The 22,545-nt window shown below is 41.0% G+C and overlaps 1 protein-coding gene across 1 annotated transcript in view; it reads left to right on the top strand.

The window, feature by feature from the left end:
• The window catches only part of LRGUK (leucine rich repeats and guanylate kinase domain containing), a 171,933-nt gene that overhangs the window by 105,421 nt on the left and 43,967 nt on the right, over positions 1 to 22,545 (top strand). The window contains exons 12-15 of the mRNA XM_082254330.1: positions 7,448 to 7,544; positions 16,314 to 16,427; positions 18,527 to 18,728; positions 20,414 to 20,524. Of these exons, the coding sequence (XP_082110456.1) occupies positions 7,448 to 7,544; positions 16,314 to 16,427; positions 18,527 to 18,728; positions 20,414 to 20,524 (524 nt within the window). The remainder of the gene's footprint in view (positions 1 to 7,447; positions 7,545 to 16,313; positions 16,428 to 18,526; positions 18,729 to 20,413; positions 20,525 to 22,545) is intronic.

The following is a 22,545-nucleotide window of genomic DNA, read 5'->3' on the forward strand; positions in this document are numbered from 1 at the left end:
GGCTTATCTCAATGGTCCTAAAGTTGAGTGCCCAATTGATTTACATATTAGAAAGACAATGATACCAATTAAAGTACCTTAAGATGACCTGAACCCTTTCTTATGCCGAAGGTGGAGGCAATAAAGTTGACGCCACCCAAGCGAGCACAGAGGGGGAGGGGAACCGAGACATCCAACCTCTTAAAGTTGACCCATAGAGAGGGTGACAGCCAAGCTAGGAATGATGGGTAGAAATAATGAGACCAGAGCATGGAAATACACTTCAACCCAAGATTACTATATCTCCAGTTGTATAGGACTAAATATCAGGATGAAAAATGGCTAAAATATTCACCTGATTATAATGAATGTGCAGTTGATTCACTAGGTACCCCAATGTAAAAAAGCAGGGAGGGAAAACAAAGTTTCCTTAGTATCCCCAAATGGGAGGTATCCCTTAAAGAGAAAAATGGAGTTTATTAATAACAATGACAAACGCAATGCGGGTCTGTCAAGTTTTGAGGGTATGCATACTTACCCAAAATTGGCAAAATTGGGCACATGGATTATCATGCAGTATTCAAAAGTTCACCGCCATTGTAATTGAACAAATTTTCCAATAGTACGCTCAAAATGAAAGAGACTGCAAGGGAGGAGAAAGAAGAGAGAGGCATGGAAGGACATAGCATCTAATATACAAAAGATGTAAGGAGAGAAGCAGGGTTTAGAAGATTTCATTTACCGCAAATGGTCTCGAAGCTCATATGTCGTTCCCCGGTGGTCTAGTGTAATACTGACCGTATTGCGCCGGCATTTATACACCCTCTCCACTCCCTCGGCGTCTGACGTCACCGAGGGAGTGAGAGCGAGGTACGCCCAGTGGTCCAATGGAGACCGAAGAGGAAGTGCGTCATCAAGACGCGACCGCATCGCATTGTTCCGCCGGAACCGGAAGGTCGGGGATGGCAACATCCGGTCCGGACATAATGTATGCAGAGGAGGTAACAGATCGCCAGAGACAATCTGAAATGGATCCAAATGAAACTGACAGCATTATTAAAGGCCGGATTTCAAAAGATATATCCACAATGCCTGTATAATGGGGAAAATCTAAAGACACAAAAGGTCATAAAGAAGAAGAGTAACCCAGTTAGTAAATCAGTCAGTATTGTGATAGAAATGAAAATTAGAAAGAAGAGGTTTTATGAAACTCCATTGAAGGACACCTGGGAGTTTGAAAGCGGTGCTGCTACTGACCAGGTTGGACCAATTTTCCTGGAAAATAAGTGTAGGGCACCGCGGGTGCCCATATGGGCAACAAGGACAGAGGCTGGAAATAGGCTCGGATCCAATGGGTCCCCCAATGTGCTCACCTTAGGGTCTGCCACCCACAGTCGCATCCACATGACGGCAGGGGTCAGGAAAAAATATCCAATGGGCAAATCACAAAATGTTCTTGTTCTTTGAAAGGTAGATGAACTACATCTGAAAAAATAAACATATAATTGTTGTAAGGCAATTTTACCGAAATATATGTCATGTGCCAATATAGGCACCTAGAAAAAGGGGACTTTGTAACAAGGGTTCAAAATCCAAAATGCTGGCCAGCATCAGAAATCCTGTACTGAATCAGCAATAAATACAATTGACATTACCTAGCCAAGAAAGGGTTTGAAACGAATGGATTCATTTATACCAGAATACTGAATAGCCGATAAATTAAATATCCACTTGGTTTCACGTTGCAATAAATTTCTATCTACACTTCCACCTCTTTCATTGAGAGAGAGTCAGGTCCTAGATTATAAAGGCTGTGAACACCTGCACACCTTGTTATTGGCAAAACCCAGACACTTGGTTGGAGACTCAACCCCTCCCAAAGCACTTCTTGCCACTCTTCCATAAAGGCCAGATTTGTGCAGTATACGACTGATTGTTGTCCTATGGGCAGAGTCTCCCACCTCCGCTGTAGATCTCTGCAGTTCATCCAGAGTGATCATGGGCCTCTTGGCTGCATCTCTGATCAGTCTTCTCCTTGTATGAGCTGAAAGTTTAGAGGGACGGCCAGGTCTTCGTAGATTTGCAGTGGTCTGATACTCCTTCCATTTCAATATTATCCCTTGCACAGTGCTCCTTGGGATGTTTAAAGCTTGGGAAATCTTTTTGTATCCAAATCCGGCTTTAAACTTCTCCACAAGAGTATCTCGGACCTGCCTGGTGTGTTCCTTCATGATGCTCTCTGCGCTTTAAATGGACCTCTGAGACTATCACAGTGCAGGTGCATTTATACGGAGACTTGATTACACACAGGTGGATTCTATTTATCATCATTACTCATTTAGGTCAACATTGGATCATTCAGAGATCCTCACTGAACTTCTGGAGAGAGTTTGCTGCACTGAAAGTAAAGGGGCTGAATCATTTTGCACCCCAATTTTTCAGTTTTTTATTTGTTAACAAAGTTTGAAATATCTAATAAATTTCATTCCACTTCATGATTGTGTCCCACTTGTTGTTGATTCTTCACAAAAAATTACAGTTTTATATCTTTATGTTTGAAGCCTGAAATGTGGCAAAAGGTCGCAAAGTTCAAGGGGCCGAATACTTTCGCAAGGCACTGTATATACACACATACATACAGTATTTCACATTTTTGTAAATATTTTAATATATCTTTTCATGTAACAACACTGAAGAAATTACACTTTGTTACAATGTAAAGTAGTGAGTGTACAGCTTCTATAACAGTGTAAATTTGCTGTCCCCTCAAAATAACTCAACACACCGCCGTTAACCCCTAAGTTAAAATGTCCAAATTTGGCCCAAAGTGTCAATATTTTGTGTGGCCATAGGTTGCCACTGGAGCCCTCTTCCACTCCTGCATGACAACATCATGGAGCTAGTGGATGTTGGAGACTTTGAGCTCCTCCACCTTCTGTTTGACGATGCCCCACAGATGCTCAATAGGGTTTATGTCTGGAGACATGTTTGGCCAGTCCTTAACCTCTACCCTCAGCTTCTTTAGCAAGGCAGTGGTCATTTTGGAGGTGTGTTTGGGGTCATTATCATGTTGCAGTACTGCTCTGCGGCCCAGTCTCCCAAACTAGGGGATCATGCTCTGCTTCAGTATGTCACAGTACATGTTGGCATTCATGGTTCCCTCAATTAACTGTAGCTCCCCAGTGCCAGCAGCACTCATGCAGCCCCAGACCATGACACTCCCACCACCATGCTTGACTATAGGCAAGACACACATGCTTGACACCATCTGAACCAAAAAGGGTTAATCTTGGTCTCATCAGACCACAGGACATGGTTCCAGTAATCCATGTCCTTAATCTGCAGGTCTTCAGCAAACTGTTTGCGGGCTTTCTTGTGCATCATCTTTAAAAGAGGCTTCCTTCTAGGATGAGAGCCATGCAGACCAATTTGATGCAGTGTGCGGTGTATGGTCTGAGCACTGACATGCTGACCCCCCCGCCCCTTCAACCTCTGCAGCAATGCTAGCAGCACTCCTATGTCTATTTCCCAAAGACGACCTCTGGACATGATGCTGAGCACATGCACTCAACTTCTTTGGTCGACCAGAGCGAGGCCTGTTCTGAGTTGAACCTGTCCTGTTAAACCACTGTATGGTCTTGGCCACCGTGCTGCAGCTGTCACATGTGCTTAGGGTGAACCTCCTCTTATCTGTAAAAAGAACAGGGCGCAAGTGGTGGACCTGCCAATTCTGGGGTTCAGTGGCAAATGCCAATTGTGCTCCACAATGCCGGGCAGTGAGCATAGGGCCCATTAGAAGACGTGGAGCCCTCAGGCCACCCTTATGAAGTTTGTTTCTGATTGTTTGGTGAGAGACATTCACACCAGTGGCCTGCTGGAGGTCATTTTGTAGGGCTTTGACAGTGATCATCCTGTTCATACTTGCACAGAGGAGCAGATACCGGTCCTGCTGATGGGTTAAGGACCTTCTACGACCCTGTCCAGCTCTCCTAGAGTAACAGCCTGTCTCCTGAAATCTCCTCCATGCTCTTTAGACTGTGCTGGGAGACACAGCAAACCTTCTGGAAATGGCACGCGCTGATGTGCCATCTTAGAGGAGAAGAACTGCCTAAGCAACCTCTATAGGGTCCAGGTATCGCCTCATGCTACCATTAGTGACCCTGACCATAGCCAAATGCAAAACTAGTGAAAACAGTCAGTAAAGATGAGTAGGGAAATAAAATGTCTGTGGCTTCCACCTGTAAAACCATTCCTGTTTTGGAGGTTGTCTCGTTGTTGCCCATCTGTTGTTAATTTCATTAATACCAAAGCAGCTGAAACTGATTAACAACCCCCTCTGCTACTTAAGTGAGGAGTTTACTTGACTTGATGCTTTACTCTGATTAAAAAATGTTCCTTTACTTTTTTTAAACAGTATTTATATACTGTGTATATGTATATGTATATATATATATATATATATATATAGCACTGTACAGCTTTAGCTTGGATTGCAGATACCGTGAAGGAGTGTTGTAGCATAAAACAAGCTTAATGCAAAATTCCTTCATTGTGCTGTTATGAAGGTACTATAGGATATGATTGGCGAATGGTGGGAATTGCTGCACACTATTAAATAGAAAAAAAAATAGCTCTCATATCTAGATGTGCTTGTCGGAAACATATTCAGTTTGCCACACCCTGATGAACTTTCTTTAAAGTGTAACTGCAGCATGTAGAGCGTTTTAAATATGACTAAAGATAGAAAAAAAATTGTGATCATAGACTTATTAACCTCACAGCTGGGCACTGTGCTCAATCATGCTTAGTTTAGAAGATTAGTAAGGAAAACATTACTTTGAAATATGATGAAGGCCATATGCACCATCTTGAATTAATTTGGCCGAGCCCAGGCAAAAGACACCGCATGGGAGTCAGAATCTAAACGTTGCTGAATTAAAACCATAACAATAACTTAGTTGAACACGTAACATCCTTTTTCAAGTTATACAGTGGATCTTTGGAATTTTTCTGGTTTACATTCTGTACAGAAGAATTAATCAGCCAGCTGATGTAAGCTCAACTATACTCCTTATGAGACACATACAGTATACTCTTGGTTGTTACTTCCATGAAGGTAAAGTAAGAGTGTAGTCACAGGTGGCTTCCTCTAAGGGTGACAGCACATATGCTTCTCATGTCACTGCTTGGACTGCTTCTTGTAGATAGTGAAGAAAGATGAGATGTAAACCTGGCTGTGAAAATAACAGGGTGAGGAAAGCCTAGCAGTGAGCAGCTTCACCGCAAGTGTTGTCTCAATTGACGCAAAGGAATGTTTACATATATTTCAGATGATTTTACTCTTACAGTGATTGTAATGGATTTTTTGGGGTTTAACATAAAAAAAAAAAAAATATATATATATATATATATATATACCGGCTCTGTGCAAGAATATTCCACAGAATATTACCTCCTCTTTTACAGTCTCTTACCGGTGCTGTCTGCCCAGCTTTGGAGGCACCCATGTGTGCATACATGCTCCTGAACAAGGCTGTGCACATCCATAGACATACACAGCACTGGTAAGCCATGCCCCTGATCCCTCCTTACAGGCGCTTGAAAAACAGCAGCAGGAGCCTATGGCTCCCACTGCTCTTGGTCTTGGGTTTCCCCGCATCCAATTCGCATGACAGGAGAGTGTGACTGGCTCTGGGGCGGCCGCGATCCAGATTTAAAAAGGGTTACGTGCATCTTTGGTTCCGATACAGGTGCAAATTAAGGCAAAAACTCGGACCTGATTCGCACTTGAATTGATGAACAGGGATGCACCGGACCCCTTGCTGTGAAACCAGCCTAAATGTTTAGGGATGGGGAGAACAGACAGTGGAGCATTTTTTCTTAGATGTGATGGATGAATTTGTTTTCTCTTTAGGCCCCTTTCACATCAGGCAGACTCTGCCAGGAGTCCGCCTGCTCAGCGGGGAATCTGTCTGCTGATCCCCACTGAGCAGGCGGATGGCTTGTCCGTGTCTGCTCCGCTTATGTTGCCCTTCTCTGGACTCTCTCCAGTTCCAGCACATCCTTCCTGAGGACCGGTGCCCAGAACTAGACAGCATACTCCAGATGTGGCCGGACCAGAGTCTTGTAGAGAGGGAGAATAATCTCTTTATTTCTGGAGTGAATCCCCTTTTTTATACATCCCAGCATTCTGTTCGCTTTGCTTGCAGCGGCTTGGCATTGCATGCCACTGCCAAGCCTGTTGTCTACCAGTACCCCCAGGTCCTTTTCCATCCTAGACTCACCCAGAGGTTCCCCCCAGAGAGTAGCTTGCTTTCGCATTACTGATGCCCAGGTGCATTATTTTAAATTTTTCAACATTAAACCTCATCTGCCATGTAGTTGCCCACCCCATTATTTTGCTCAGATCCTCTTGTAAGTTTTCCACATCTTGCATAGAAGATATTGGCATGCTTAGTTTAGTATCGTCCGCAAATACCGAAATTGTGCTGGATATCCCCTCCTCTAGATCATTTATGAATAAGTTAAACAGGATTGGCCCCAGGACAGAACCTTGGGGGACCCCACTTTCCACACCCGCCCATCCGAGTACTCCCCATTTATCACCACCCTCTGAACTCTCCCCTGGAGCCAGTTCCCATATCTAACACTCCCCTCCCACCAGATTCACAATCTTGCTGTCCAAATGTTCCCCCTGTTCAGAATAGGGAACTTTAATACAGGAGGTGTGTTACTGGCCAGATCACCAGAAAAAAAACAATCGGGAAAAGGCCTAAAAAGAAAACAAATGCAGCCACCACATCTAATGATTGGTAAGCTGCAATACATTGGGTTAATTTACTAAAACTGCAGAGTGCAAAATCTGGTGCAGCTCTGCATAGAAACCAATCAGCTTCCAGTTTTTTTTTTTTTTTGTCAAAGCTTATTTGAACTAGCTGAAGTTAAAAGTTGATTTGCTATCATGCTTAGCTGCACCAGATTTTGCACTCTCCAATTTTAGTTAATCTTCTTCATTATATTTTTGGTTTTGTGTTTAATACTGCTTTAAAATACTCCCATCTTAGCTGGAACGTTCTGGCAAAAAAATTAGACGTACAACTCCTTTTGATGTGTAATTATGCTCATTTATTCATGTTTGCAGGTGTATATATTTGGCTAGAATTTACGCACGTGTTTATGTGCATATGTGCGTAAATTATGAAAGCAAGCTCCTCCCCAAATGTAGATTTAAGGCATTTTACTTTGTGCTTTAAAGTTCAAATATAAACACCACAATATGCATGGACGCATTAGCTGAAATAGAGCTGCATTCAGAGACACAAAAACATGAAAAATACCTATTGTATCTTTGAGGCCAAAGTGTTTTTGCTGAACCAGTTTTTAAAAAAGAAACTATTATTATAGGAAACTATATATTATATGCTTAGAAATTACATTTAAAATGCCTTTTATTTCTGTATTGTTTCAGCCCCTGTCACACCACCAGAAATCCTTACTTTGGAGAAGAGAAACGGTTTGATTACCATTTTGTCACCCCTGAGATATTCGAGGATATGACATGCTCCGTAAGAAATTGCCCGTTCTTTGTAAACAGGACTTTTTATGTCATCTAATAATGTTTTTTAATCACATAAAACCTTGTAGTTCACCTAATGTAAGTACACATTTAGGTTGAAAAACATTAAAGAAGAATTAAAGCCTAAACCTAACTAGCCTTAAAATTGCCCCCCCCCCCCCCTCTTTTAATACCTATGCTGACTTATCTGCATGAAAAAAATATATAAAATTATCTATTTTTAGCCAATGGTGGCTGCAGGAGAGAGGAGAGTGCTGGACAGCAACTGGGAATTTTGGGGAGTGGTGATGTTACTCATAGGCTCCCATGTCCCAGCCGTTGTCGGCGCTCCCTCCAAATGCCAGTGCGCATGCCTTGCAATAGGTTATTCAGTCTTTGGTTGCTGTCACATGGGGAGGCAGAGAGGTTGCCTACTCTCCATACTCCAGACATTGGAACTTTCAGTTAAAAAAAAACACTTTTATCAAAAAAGTACTTCTGCAGTGCTTTCATAGCGTACCCTGTCATGGAGCTGACATAAAAGTTTTTTTGTGGATTAAAGATTGTATATTAATATTGAAGACAATATAATGTATCTGTTTAAAATGTATGTACTTAAAAATAAATTAAATCTAGCAATGGGGGGAGGAGCCTGAACATGGCGTTGAACAGGAGCTTATGCTAGGAGCTCTGGGAACTCCCATCCATGCTATGTAGGACCCGTTTAAAAAGGTCCCCGTCTGCCTGCTATCCCTTATAAACCCCATGTCTGTATTCCTGATACCCCTTGCCTGTGGGTAGTGTGGAGGGTCTTTCTCAGGCTGTGTGCCTGGAATCGCTGGTGCAGAAAGTTAACTGTGGGTCAGTGGTGGGGTGCCTGGTGGAGACGGAATAGAGAGCAGCAGTGTGGCGTCCCTCCTGGAGTCAGAGCCATGACACACAGATGCCGAAGCGTGACCTGAGGAGAGATGGATCAGGATGGTTGGTGACTCGGAAGGGCTCGGAGGGACGAGGCCAACCGGATTTGACGTGGCTCAGAGGTGCTCGGCAGAGGACACAGGAGGCAGTGGAGCAGAGCTAGTGGGGAGAGGTACGGAGGCCGGGAGGCCGAGAGGCTGTGCACAACCACTGGTTAGCCAACAAGCTGATATAGAAAAAAAAAAGATTTAAAGAGCAGTATACACTAACAAGTCTCCTGTGGCTCATCCAAACAGAAGATCAGGAAAACGTATCGAGTACACAAGCACTAAACTGCCACACACAGAGGGGTGATAGACACCCATTCTCTTTCCTAGGAATAGCAACAGTTTCATCCTAAAGTACACAGGAGGAATTCAGAGAAAAGAGCCCGAAGTAGCCCCCCTGTTGACCTGGACTGGAAAGGTACATTTGGTTGGATATTCAGTTGAAAATTACAATGCTGGGAATTTTTGGGTGTGTGTGTCGGGAGAAGTGTAACCAAAGAAAAGGAAAGAAAATAACTATAATGAAGGGAAAATCAGCAAAAATGAGCGGACCAGTAAAATCGCCCACCATTAGCGCAAGTCCAGGGACCATAAAAAGTATGTCTCAAGGAAATTGCCAAGACAAGTCAGTAACAGAGAAACAGTCGGGGCCCGGGCCAGACAGGTAAAAGGGAATATTAAAAATAGACACAACAATTCTCTCGCGGGTTCTAATACATCAAACCAATCAAGAGGAGAACTGGAGATGGATAGCAATAGTGAAATTGGACATATGGAAGAACAAAGTCTAACATCCCAACTACCGACAAAAACAGAAATGGCATATATGTTTGCAAAGCTAGAAAACTTCTTAAAAATAGAAATAGCAACATTGCATAGAGATCTGGGCCATACACTGACACGAGTTGAGGCAACAGAAAAGAGACTAGATACTCATTCACAAGCAATAAAGAGTTAAAAAATGAAAGGAAAAATTTACAAATAGAACAAAGGAATATGTCATATAAAATAAAGGACCAAGCAAACCGAAAGAACGCAAAGAGAAGATTTAATAGAAATAATGGGAAGAATTTTCAATCCACTCCAGAACCTCTAAAAATTAAAAGAGTACATAGGATTAGAAGACCATACGGCACTTCAGATGAAACTCCAAGGAACATAATAGTGAGGTTCCTAAACTATGAGAGCAAAGCGCAAGTATGGGTAAGTCTGAGGAAAGATGCAACGTTAAAATATGAAGAGGTAAACCTTCAGATCTTTGCTGATCTTTCACAAGAACCATTAAAGTAAAGGAGATTGCTCAGACCCCTTCTGTAACAGATGCGAAAACAGAACATAAAATATAACTGGGGATTCCCTGCATGCTTGGTTGGGCGGATCGGGAGTTGCTCAGTAAGGTTGAGATTCCCTGAAGAGATTTCTGTAAAAAGTTAGATCTTATTGTGCCAGAGATCCCAGGATGGTCAGAGATCAAAAGAGTAGAAGAACATCTAGAAAAAGAATGGCATTTGATCTCAGAGGACTGAGAAAATAAAGATACAGTAGGAGAGAGGTTCAAAAGCTAACTAAAATTGCTTTAGCATGTGGAGGGGAGATTGCGGGGTTGATGGGGGTAAAAAGGCTACAGTGATGGGAACCTGGATACCTGGCCTGCTCTGAGCCTCCTCCCCAAAAGAGAAGGGAGGGAGGTTTAAGGAAGGCGCCAGTGAGACTTCCACCCTGGGTAGGATGAGTAGAGTGGTTGAACAGACCCAAATTGAGAGGGAAGAAGTTTACTCAAGGACCAAGAATTGGTCAAAAGCTATACAAAATAAGAATCTTAGTATTCAAGTGGGAGAGGGAAGGGGGGGGGGGAGAAAAAGGATGGGAGGGGGAAACCATACTGTGCCAAATACCTGAAAGATGCCCATGCTCTAATGCCTCGTTTCTTAACTTTGGTTGGACCTCCCCGGGTGATGAAACCCCACTCTGTGCCTGCACCCGCCTTAGGTAGGGAGAGGATGGCAAATGGGGAAAGGAGCAGAGGGAAGGGAGAAAGAAAGTAAGACATAACTTAAACTATTATCAAATAATGTAAGAGGTTTAAATAGCCATGTTAACAGGCATTACATTTTTAAAAGAAATAAAAAGGTACTCGGCAAGTATAATTTTTCTACAAGAGACACCTATAGGACAGGATACAAATGTTAAACTGCCTTTAAAATAACATCCGATATGGTATTATGGGGATTCTTCAACAAAAAAGCAAAGAGAGTGGCAATTGGAATGGCTAGAGAGGTGAGGTTCTCTAGCTCAATGACCAGGCCCTATTTTGCGATTCGGCACTGTGTGAATTTAACAGACATTTGCGCAGTCGTGCGACACTGTACTCAAATGAAATTGACGTCCTTTTTTCCCCACAAACAGAGCTTTCTTTTGGTGGTATTTGATCACCTGTGAAATTTTTATTTTTTGCGCTATAAACAAAAAAAGAGGGACAATTTTGAAAAAATAATAATATTTTTCACATTTTTTTATATGAAATTCTCAAAAAAAAAATGTAAAAATCAAAATTTTTTTAACATTTTAGGCCAATTTGATTTCTGCTACATATTTTTGGTAAAAGAAAATCGCAATAAGCGTATTTTGATTGGTTTGCGCAAAATGTATTACGTTTACTAACTACGGGAAAGATTTATGTCATTTTTATTGTTTTTTATTTCTAACTAGTAATGGCGGCGATCTGCGATTTTTTTTTTTTTTTTTTTCTTCTGCGGGACTGCGACATTGCTGCGGACAGATCGGACCCCTAACTGACATTTTTGACACTTTTGGGAGTACCAGTGACATTACTACAGTAATCAGTGCTATAGATATGCACTGTTACTGTAAAAATGACACTGGCAGGGAAGGGGTTAACTTTACAGGTGATCAAGGGGTTAAGTGTGTCCCTAGGGGCATGATTCTAACTGTCAGGGGGCGTGGCTTGTGAGATCATCACAGAGACATGCAGTCCTATTTAGCAGGATCGCATAGCCTCTGTGATAATCTAAGGGAGAATGACAGACGGCTGTGTGGTGAACTTTATTTTTTTCCATCTGTGTCCCATTGGAAGATTTCCTTGCCATTCCTGTTCAGACAACAACCCAAAATATGGAATTTTCTTTTAGCCTAAATTAAACATGTGTAGTTCATGTAGAGTGGTCCCTAACGTGCCACATCCCGAATGAAGAATCAAAAAAAAAGAATGAGTTCCCCTGTGGGTGGGACTTTTAAGGCACTGATATTTCAGAAAATACGCATAGGTAAAAATAACAAATGTCACTTTATTAAATATAATTATACAAACAATTTTTAAAACATGAAAAATAGCAGCGGGCAAAGTTGGATATACATCACATTACAAAGTGAAGCGTTCACCATGAGACCCCCATAAATGAACACCCGACGCGTTTCGGAGACACACTCCTTCTTCAGGGGTGCCTTGGGAGGGTGGTCTGTGAATGATCAATGCAATTGTATGAATTATATATGTTGATAAATTCAATCTTGCAAGAAAGAATAATGAAGTCAAAAATTATGCACTTACATGGTTCACTGTAATGGTTAAAACGAAAATGCCTGCCTGCACGGCTAAAAAACAGGACATGAACGGTGCCAGCGTGGGTTTATGGTAAGCCAGTTAGATTTAATAGAATCGGTTTCAACCAAAAAAGAAGGAATTCTTTTGATTTGTAGAGTTGGAATCCAGTCAAGATTGCTTGCTACCAAACCAATATGTCAGTCTGGGTGGGGACAGCTGAAATCCCAAAAAGAGGCAGTCCTGCTGGGCATAAGCCAGAAAAGGTTCGTGTTAGACAATATGTCATTTGACCAAGTCTAGGGACAAAGACAGAAAGCCCCCAAAAACAAGAAAGGGGGGGAAAAAAAAAAAAAAAAAATTCTGCCCGGGGATCGCCCACTGATATGGGTGACAAATTCTGTAAGGTGAAAAAAGTTGATCCTGGAGGCCTCACTGTTCCTCAAAACATGCCCAGTAAAACATTAAATATAAGAAAAAGAAATATATGTATATAGTACAATTGTTTCTCTGTATCAGTGTTGCAGCTATCTCGGAAACAGTGGGGCCAGCAAGGATACATATCACAGAACAGAGTTGTCCAAAAGGAAAATTGTAAGTGAAAATACCTTTTTGAGTCCAGACTTGGCCAAGTAAATCAATCGGCAGAATAGATGTTGCTCCATGCTCGGCAAAGGAACATATGGGTCCGACGCCGGGCGTGGAGTATAAATAGGGAGGTTTTAATCAGCTGAGAACAGTCTCAGCTGGACGGCTATAGCGTCCAGCTGACCGCCAAAAGGATTTCCTGAGTCACATGGGCCGGACCCACCCCCTAACGGAAGAGATCCGGCGGAAGTGAAGAGTTAACCTCACCGCCGGAAATGATCCGGCGGAAGTGACGTCGGCCCGTGCGTCTCACCGACACGGCTCGGACTTCCGCCAACGTTGAGAGCGTCGGACGGAGTCCGTTGGGCATGCGCAATGGGATTAACCCATTGTCCAGTTGTAAAGGACTGCTGCCATCATTGGCGGACGTCACGAGGTGGCGTTCGCCTTGCCGTGCCGGGCTGTACCCATAGCATTAGCAGAGAAAGTAGCTCTCTGCTCACAAAACTTGACAAAAAATGAGGATTCATATCAAAAATGTATATTACCGATCTATTAAAGACATTGTAATGGTTCAAAACATGTCTATATATAGATTGTCAATCATTTAAGCAGGGATAAAGAGAAAACAAAAACAAAATATTGGCATCCATAATTCCACGGAGGCAGGTAGATGTTCCTGTAAAAATCACAAAACAACATGTTTAATACAATGAGGTAATCACACAGATTAAATAATAAGGGGGAAGAGGGAAGGGGGAGAAAAGAAAAGAAAATAAAGAGAAAAGGAAAAAGATGTTAATAAATGAAGTGGGTATATAGACAGACTGCTTATATTGTAAGATCTTGGTGAGGTTAAAATTAAAAATAAATATAAAAAGAGGATTCCCTTTATAAGGCAAATGATGAAGCAGGATATATAACATAGGGGGCAGGAGAGAGGTTGGTTAGCTCTCCATGCCTCCTGAGGTGAATCCCTCAAGAAATGGCTTGAATGAGATCATCTCATTTAGGCCAGGAGGCTCTGTGGCCCTCAAACGGTAAATCCACCGCAGTTCAAGTTGGAGGAGGGTCTTGTTCCAATCCCCCCCTCTTGAACTGGGGTGGACTCTGTCTAAAATCAGAAACTTAATTTTTGGAAAAATCCCTGCGTGTACCAATCTGGTATGTCGGCCAAGTGGGAGATCTGGGTTGCAGGTTTGCATACTTTTTATGTGTCTATTGGCCCTTTTGGTGAAGTCCAGCTTTGTTTTGCCAACATAAAAACAACCGCACCCACAGAGAAGTAAATAAACCACCCCGTGGGTGCGGCAGTTGGCAAAATGCTGGGGTACAAAGATTTGCCCATTCGGGAGAGTGGGGTTTTTTTTGGTCAACATAAATTTACAGTATTTGCAGGCCCCGCATATAAAGGTGCCTTTAGCCTTGCATGGATCTCGCCCATTATAGGCTGTATATTCGCTGCGTACCAATTGATCTTTCAGGGCAGGGACTTTTTTGAAGGTAATCTGGGGGGCAGGAGGGACATGTTTGCCCACGATGGGATCGAGGGACAACAAGTGCCAATACTTCCCCACAATTTTCCTAACATCAGTGTGTTGTTCTGAGTATTTCATGATCACTCTTAATGTTTGATCGACTGGTCTTGTTGTGTTTGAGGTTATTAGTGAAGTTCTATCTTGCATCAGGGCCTTTCTATATGCCTTTTTCAAGGTGGTAGGGGGGTATCCTCTGTTTAAAAGTCTCTGTCTCAGGTCGTCAGCTGCCTTCTGAAAACTAATAAGATCTTTGCAGTTGCGCCTAACTCGAAGGTATTGTCCATAAGGAATGGATTGTACCAGTGTAGATGGATGAAAACTTGAGGCGTGGAGGATGGTGTTACCAGCAGTGGGCTTGCGATAGAGCCCACTGTGGAGAACACCATCCTCCCCCCCTGGTGACTGTGACATCAAGGAAAGTGACACAAGAGATGTCGTATTGCATTGTAAAGGTCAGGTTGAAATCGTTTTTGTTGATACGGTTCATAAAAGCATCCAGAAGTTCAGCAGGTCCATGCCAAAGCATGAACACGTCGTCGATGTACCGGACCCATAATCTAATGTGGTCCGTATACATCGAGAGCATGTCATCATTTAGAAGAGCTTGTTCCCACTCCCCCAGGTACAGATTGGCGTAGGATGGGGCACAACATGTGCCCATCGCTACGCCCTGCACCTGGAGGTAGTGGGAACCATCAAATGTGAAAACATTGTGAAATAATATGAATTGTAAAATAGACAAAATAAACTCTCCGTATGCATCCAAAATTAGATTTTCTATTAGTGTGTGTCTGATTTTCTTTTAGCCTAGGTTCACACTGAATGCGGGTTTGAAATTGTGCGAGTTCAGCTGAACGACGGATTCAGATTCAGATGGTGCCAGTGCTGGCAATAGATGGCGATTTGGCATGCGATTTGACATGTCAAATCACATGTCAGATTGCCCCGATGTGAACGGGGGCTGATTATTGGTGATATCCATAAACAGAGCATACAGAGTAGGTGAATCTCCTTCACAGGGACACACTCTTTGTAAAACTAAAAAAAAAAAAAAGAGAGAATTGTCTTAAATATTTTAACTAAAGTACCATAAATTGGTGTTAACAGTTTAAGCATTATGAGTAAAGAGAATCAAGGAAACTGCATTATTATACAGAGTACATTTGTAGCTAATATCCTAATCTAGATACGTGACAATAATTATAATGTAGTAATGTGTTGTTTAATAATAAAATGCATACCACCAGACAATAGCCTCAACCAGAATGTGTATTCCTAATACTGAACACACCCTTTAAGACAAACTTTTTGGCCTGTTTACTTAAGAGTAGATGTAAACCCTAACTGGGAAAGTTTTATTTGCTAAAGCACCATATCTCAGAGTCAATTGACATGTCTTTTCTTAATATATTGCTGTACAATTGTATTTATTCTTTTGTCTCGGCACTGCTGATCTTGACCACCCTCTATAAAGTCCTCCCCTGTCTACATGCACATGCTCCAGTATCGGCTGCACATCATTGCTCTTGACTGATTCACTGATGGCTTAAAACGGTGGACCATGCCTGCAAAAATTTATATCAGCATGGCCACTTTAGTCTCTACAAGCAGCATGTGTCAGGGTGACAATACAATAGTACAATTCGGAGACAGTTGTCACTTTATAACAGGAAGTTCTAAAATATCTCCCTGGCAACATCAATCGGTATTATTTTAACAAGATCTATAAATTGAAATTGATTGATTGAAAACATCTTTTGAAATATGTCTGTGATCCCATATGGTGATCACTGTCATTTGGGAGCAATCATCTGACAAAGCCATGTTTCAAAAGCACTGACCACCTTGAAATGTGTTTTACAGATGGCTTGCCCTGTCATAGATCTCACTGCTGAAGTACACAGAATATAAAAGACACAGCTGGTGATTGAACACGCCAGCATTTGTTTTAAAAAACAGGGATCTAGTTTGGATGGACTGAAACTTTAATAATGTAAAAATGAGAATATCTGACATAAATATTTTGTTACTTACCAATTCACAATACGTGTACTTATATTTTAGTTTAATTTCACTAATTTCCAGTTCATATCATTATATGTTTAATATATGGTTTTGTCTTCTTTTAGGGTCTGTTTGTCCTGACCATGAAATACAGTGGTCACTACTATGGTCTGAGCAGAGAGGCCGTGGAGTCTGTTGCAAGAGAAGGCCTTGCTTGCTGCACTCACATGGAAATAGAGGTGTTTCTTGCATTGTATTTTCATAAATCCAGTTATTCTACAAAGAGCGACTTTTTGTTTATTTAGTACTGGTACTGGGTCATATGGATTGCTATATTTTTTTGAAAAAGACAGTGCCACAGATTTTCTCCTTCCTTCTGCCATCCTCCAGCATAAACATGCATGCTGAAGTGGTCCATACAAGTTTATTAAAAAAAGTCTTTCAGCAGTTGGGACCTGCCTGCACATCTACCTTTATTAAGGAGCAATGGGAATGTGCAAAGTGCAGTACCCACTTATCATATTATAGTTTACTCTGGACAGATCAATCAAACCATTTTCTAATTAGATGCTCAGGATAATAGCTTGTGAACCCTTATGAACCTTCTATGTCTTAAAGAAGAACTTTATACTGTTTATATAGAAGTAATACATATGAGATAAAACACTATGATAATAAACTATTACATGACATTATTATTTTTATGAGATAAAATAATATTCTAATTAGATTTATGACTTCTAACTAAATTTGGACTTTGTGCCACCATATGACCTTTGTGCCGTGACAATTAAAACTCTGGTTACAGAAACACCTTTAGATAGAGAAACATCAAATATAGAGAGGCATCCAAGTCCAGCTGGATTCTGTTTTCATGGTCATTCACTGTGGCTGGGTGCTGATGCAGTTTGTCTTTCTGACAGATAAGTACCAATACTGTGAAAGAATAACACAGAACTGGACTGTGGAAACCTTTCTTAGTTTAGTAAATGGCACAGTATACATTTCTTACACATTTTTCAAAGACTCATCAAAACTCCATAAAAGTGCTTTTGAGCCTGACATGCATCTCGGCTGCACCCTGTGCAAATAATTTGAAGCGTAACTTTGTTGAAGATTCCTACCTTTTGTTATTCTGAAGAAATCATTGTTTGTTTCTCTGTACTGAGTGGGTCAAATGAGAATGGTTTCATAATTATCTATCAGCTGTGGCAGCTGCATGGCTCTAATGAGTAAATCTGCTTTGCCTGCATCCCTTTGGACGTGTTCCTATTGGGAGTATCTCACCAAAAATGACATGTTTGTTGCAGGGGATGCCTGAAATCTGACTTGTATCTTAGGCAGACTTCTGGGAAAATTGGTGAGCCAATCACACAAGCAGGAAATTATGTTTCCGGGGTGTGGTCAGTACACATTCTGAGTACAAAACAGCTCCAGGTAGCCATATTGCATTGCATTTACAGAACATTACAATGGCTGCAGATTGAAAAGGAAACATAATTTTTAATAACATTCAATTGCAATATGATTTGTGTCGCAATTGTATACACTATATTGTTTTTTCTTTATTTACTGATTTTCTTCCCCACGAAAGTGGTTACCCTTTAAAGCAAGGGCAACCTTTTACCACATCTTTCAGCATACATCAATAGAATAAAACAAGTGCTAGGTTAATGAGATGTGAAATACTATTGTAAGTGTCTTTACTTCTGCTCTGTCTCAAGCTCCAATGGCTCTTTGCAACATTATTATAGTTCAAATCAAGCAAAGCAGTAAGAGGAGCTCAAGAAACATTACTATCACTCAAATTGTGTGTACATGAGGAACCTACAGTCATTGCCATGCATGCAAATGGTTAAGAAAAACTAGCATGGATGGCCTCAAAGGAACCAAGAGGATGTGAGTAGCAGGAGGAAAATAGAACTAAGAGTGGGTGACCCCCTAGTGCAGTGATGATTTAATGCTGTAACGGTTCTTCTTGCCAATAGTCAGCAGATGAGGCCAGCAGATACTGGTATGTGGTGACGTATGTGATGTGACCTGTGTTCCCCTCCATAGATGTTAACTTGAAATTCTGGCACTCAGAGGCCTGCCACTACAGGGGGCATTGCCTTTATCTCATTTTTCATGTATTTATTGCTCAGGCCGCGGACTGGATGTGCACCCGACCTTTGAGGATTCAATTACTTGCACCTGAGTGGCTACTTTTCCATTGTTGTCTACCTTTATTTCACATACAGTACTAGCCATTTATTGAGCTTTCCCCGTTGCTGTGAGTTCTGCCTTAAAAACATAAAATAATTTATGAAACTGACTTGAGTTGATATTTATGTTCTAGGGTGTTAGAAGTTTGAAGAATTCCTATTTTAAACCACGCTACATTTTGCTCCTGCCAATGAACAAGGAGAAGTATGAAGGCTGGCTGAGGAGGAAAGGTTTATTTACTAGACCAGAGATAGATGTTGCTGTGTCTAGAGTGGATATGTATATAAAGATACACCAGGACTGCCCAGGCTACTTCGATGCCGTCATCAACACAGGTAATAGCATTTATTTCCTTTTTTTTTATTTTTTTTACACTTTAGTACAAACATCTTGCAGTGTGTAATGTGATCTCATATGTAAATTCCTTATATGGGCAAAAGTTTGTGGACACCTGCCCATTGCAGCTATATGACCTTGTTAGATATCCAATTTCAAAACCATAGACATTAAAGCGGAGTTCCGGGCACAAAAACGATTTTTTTTTTTTTGTGCCCCTCCGCTAGGTACACCTCACCTTAAAAGGAATTGGATAGTTATTTTTTTTTTTTTTGTTTACTTACCTTGTAATTGAAGATCGAAGATACTCACCTCAGAGTACTTCCTCCCTCGGAGCCGCGGCTCACCCCGTCACTTCCTGTCTCGCTATGATTCCTAGGAGCTGAACGTCATAGCTCCCAGGAATCAATGCGACGGCACCGGCCCCACTCGTCATTTCCGGGCGACGCCGCATTCCCCTGCTAAACAGCTTCTGGGCATGCCCAGAAGCTGTTTAGGAATGCGGCGCCGTGCCGGAAGTGACGAGAGGGGCCGGTGCAGGCGCATTCTGGGACAAGAAGACGCGGAAGAAGACACAGAAGAGGACCGCGCCGGCTTCAGCTGCCCACAAGAGAGATGGCAACGCTGTGGAAGAAATTTTATAAGTAAGTATTTCTTCTAAAAGGTAAGTGCGAACCGGGACAGATCAGAGGCTAGCCATTGTGGAATGTGCTAGCCCTGACTGTCCCGGGGGTATGTTTAGTAAAAAATTACCTCTGTGCCTGGAACTCCGCTTTAACATGCAGTTGCCCCTTCCTCCCTGTAACTATAACAGCCTTTGTGAGGTCAAGTACTGATGTTGATCAAAAATAGCTTGCTTGCAATTGGCATTACAATTCATCCCTAAGGTGTTTAGTAGGTTTGAGATCAAGGCTCTAGTCAGGTCACTCAAGCGCAGGTACACCAAACTCTTCAAACCACGTCTTTAAAGAGGAGGTCCAGCCCCCCAAAAAAAATTAAAAGTCAGCAGCTACAAATATTGTACCTGCTGACTTTTAATATTAGGACACTTACCTGTCCTGGAATCCAGTGATGTTGGCACCCCAGCCTATGTTTTCATCGGCTCTCTGGTGCTGCCGCCGTCATTGACTGTAAGGGAAACTAACAAGGCTTCACAGCTGGTTCCCTACTGTGCATGTGTGAAGCACGCTGTGCTTTGTAAATGGCCCGGCAGCGGAGGTAGGAAGAGGGGGGGGCGAACTTCCGGTAGACCTCGCCGCATCTCACCGCAGCCAGATCTCCCAGGAGTGTGGATGGGTACCTATCAAAAACAGGTACCCATTCCCCCCTAAAGGTGCCAAATGTGGCACTGGAGGGGGGAAGGAAGCAGATAAGCGGAGCTTCCACTTTTGGGTGGAACTCCACTTTAAGGACCCTGCATTGTGCACAGTGTAATATAGTCATGCTGGAACAGAAAGTGGCCTTCCTCAAACTGTTGGCACAAGATTAGAATGCACAATAGTAAAAAAAAATGTATTGTACTGTTTGTTGTAGTATTCACAATGCCCTTCACGGAGATACATTTACTTAAAAAATAGAAAGGGCATCTCTATACTTTTGTCCATTTGGTGGATTTGTATTATTTACTAATTTAAACCAAAATGTAGTGTGAAAGATATTTATTGACTTTTTTTTGTTTGTGCAGATGATTTAGATGAAGCCTACAGTGCATTAAGATTGCTTGTTAAAGAGTACCTAGGCCTGACTGAGCCAGGACAATCCAGTCAGAGCTTAACCAGAGCTAAATCTGGAACTGGTAATTATATTTATGTAATTTGTAGCAATACGGCAGTATACAGTAGAGATAAGTTATTTTGCTGAACAGCCACAACAGCCAAATAAAGGCAATTTTAAATCAATTATTGTTTTGCTGTTGCAAGTATACTCTATTCTTCTGTGATGACCTCTTAAATGTATGCATATTCTTTTCCATGATTTCTTGAATAAACATGCTAAATCAATCAGCATGATATAAATAATTATCAATATGTGCACATTTGTTAACCAACTTTTTTCTGGGATTGGTAAAATATATACTGTACATTTAATGTTATAATGTTAAATGCTGTATATATTATTATATGTAATATTAACTATAGAATTTTTTTCTATTGGCCCGTAACTCAATTTCTGACAATGTACATCCCGTTAGCTTGATTATAGTCAATTGTTCTTGCATCTTTTATTCTGTATGTCTTGTGTTGTTACATGTTCAATTTTTGACTGCTCCTTGCGAGTGATCTAATTTTTTGGGGCCTCGTCTCCCGATTCTTCTTCCTTGTCTATATCGTTTTCTGAAAAAATAAATAAATAACTTTTTGTGTTAGTCACTGTAACTATCAGTTCAAGCCTACTACAGCAGGAGGCTCCAACCCTTCTCCTATTCCCTCTATGTTTTTATTTGTACACCAATTCTCCCAATAATTCCATTCTATCCCTATCTACTTATTTTGCCCTCAGCAATGTCCTTCTCGCTATATGTCAATAATTTACTCAGAAAGGCTTGCACTGATGAGCTAGATTCAAATAAATGTAATTTCTGGGTTTCTGACTATCAGGTTTAATAGGTCAACAAACTGTAAATCAGAGAAAATCTACCTACCCATCATATATATCCTATATTATCTTAGAAAAAGTACAAGTGCCATAGTCATAATCCATAATATAGTGAGATAATATAGTGAGATATAAAAACTTACTCTAAAAATCAATATCACAATATGTATAAAAATATATAAAAAAAAACTATTCATATCTGTGAAAAAAATGGTGAAATCAATGTAAAGTAGCCAATTATTTCATATCATAAAAAATGTAAGGCATGGATAAATATATAAAAACCACAAACATTCATAAGCAATGTCCATAAAACAATATTCCTATTAAGGTCCCAAACAATTAAAGTGCAAAACAAGTCCCAAAAATTCAAGCGCAGTGTTGTCCAGCGTCCTGGTCCCGCCCTACTTGTTTCGTCACTTGACGTCTTCACGTCTTTTCTTATAAATAAATTAGAAGTTTTTTTACGGAATTACGCCATGTGGACTTATTTTACTCCCTCCAATGTGACATATCCCTATCTGCTCCTATGAGAATGCCTGTGTGACGGGGTTAACACATAGTGGACTGTGGACCTGCTTGCTGGATAATATATCTAAAGGCGTAATAGCTGGTTTATAATTTTACCAGCCACTCCATCTGGTGAGTCAGTTTTGGGTGATTGGTAAAAGAAGCACACCGGGTGTGCTTTTTTGGCACACTATACTGCACAGAATATATTCACTTTCCTGCACCTTAATTGAATTTTTGGGACTTGTTTTGCAGTTTCATTTTTGGGGAACTTAATAGGAATAGTGTTTTATGGACGTTGCTTATGGATTTTTGTGTTTTTTTATATATTTATCTATACTTTACATTTTTTATGATATGAAATGTTTGGCTACTGCACATTGATTTCACAATTTTTTTCACAGATATGAATTGATTTTTAGAGTAAGTTTTTTTATATCTCACTATATTATCTCACTATATTATGGAGTATGACTATGGCACTTTTTCTAAGATAATATAGGATATATATGATAGTAGGTAGATTTGCGCTGATTTATAGTTTGTTGACCTATTAAACCTGATAGAAACTCAGAAATTACATTTTATACTGCATAGATCTGTAGATCATCAGCTGCAACTACATATTTTCCCATTTTGTAGCCACTGATATTTTTGGTGCCTGATCCCTTTTCTGCCCTAAATCAGGTTTAATGTTTAAGTAAAACCCTA

This window comes from Pelophylax lessonae (assembly GCF_965119305.1).
Source record: "Pelophylax lessonae genome assembly, chromosome: 4".
NCBI lineage: Eukaryota > Metazoa > Chordata > Amphibia > Anura > Ranidae > Pelophylax > Pelophylax lessonae.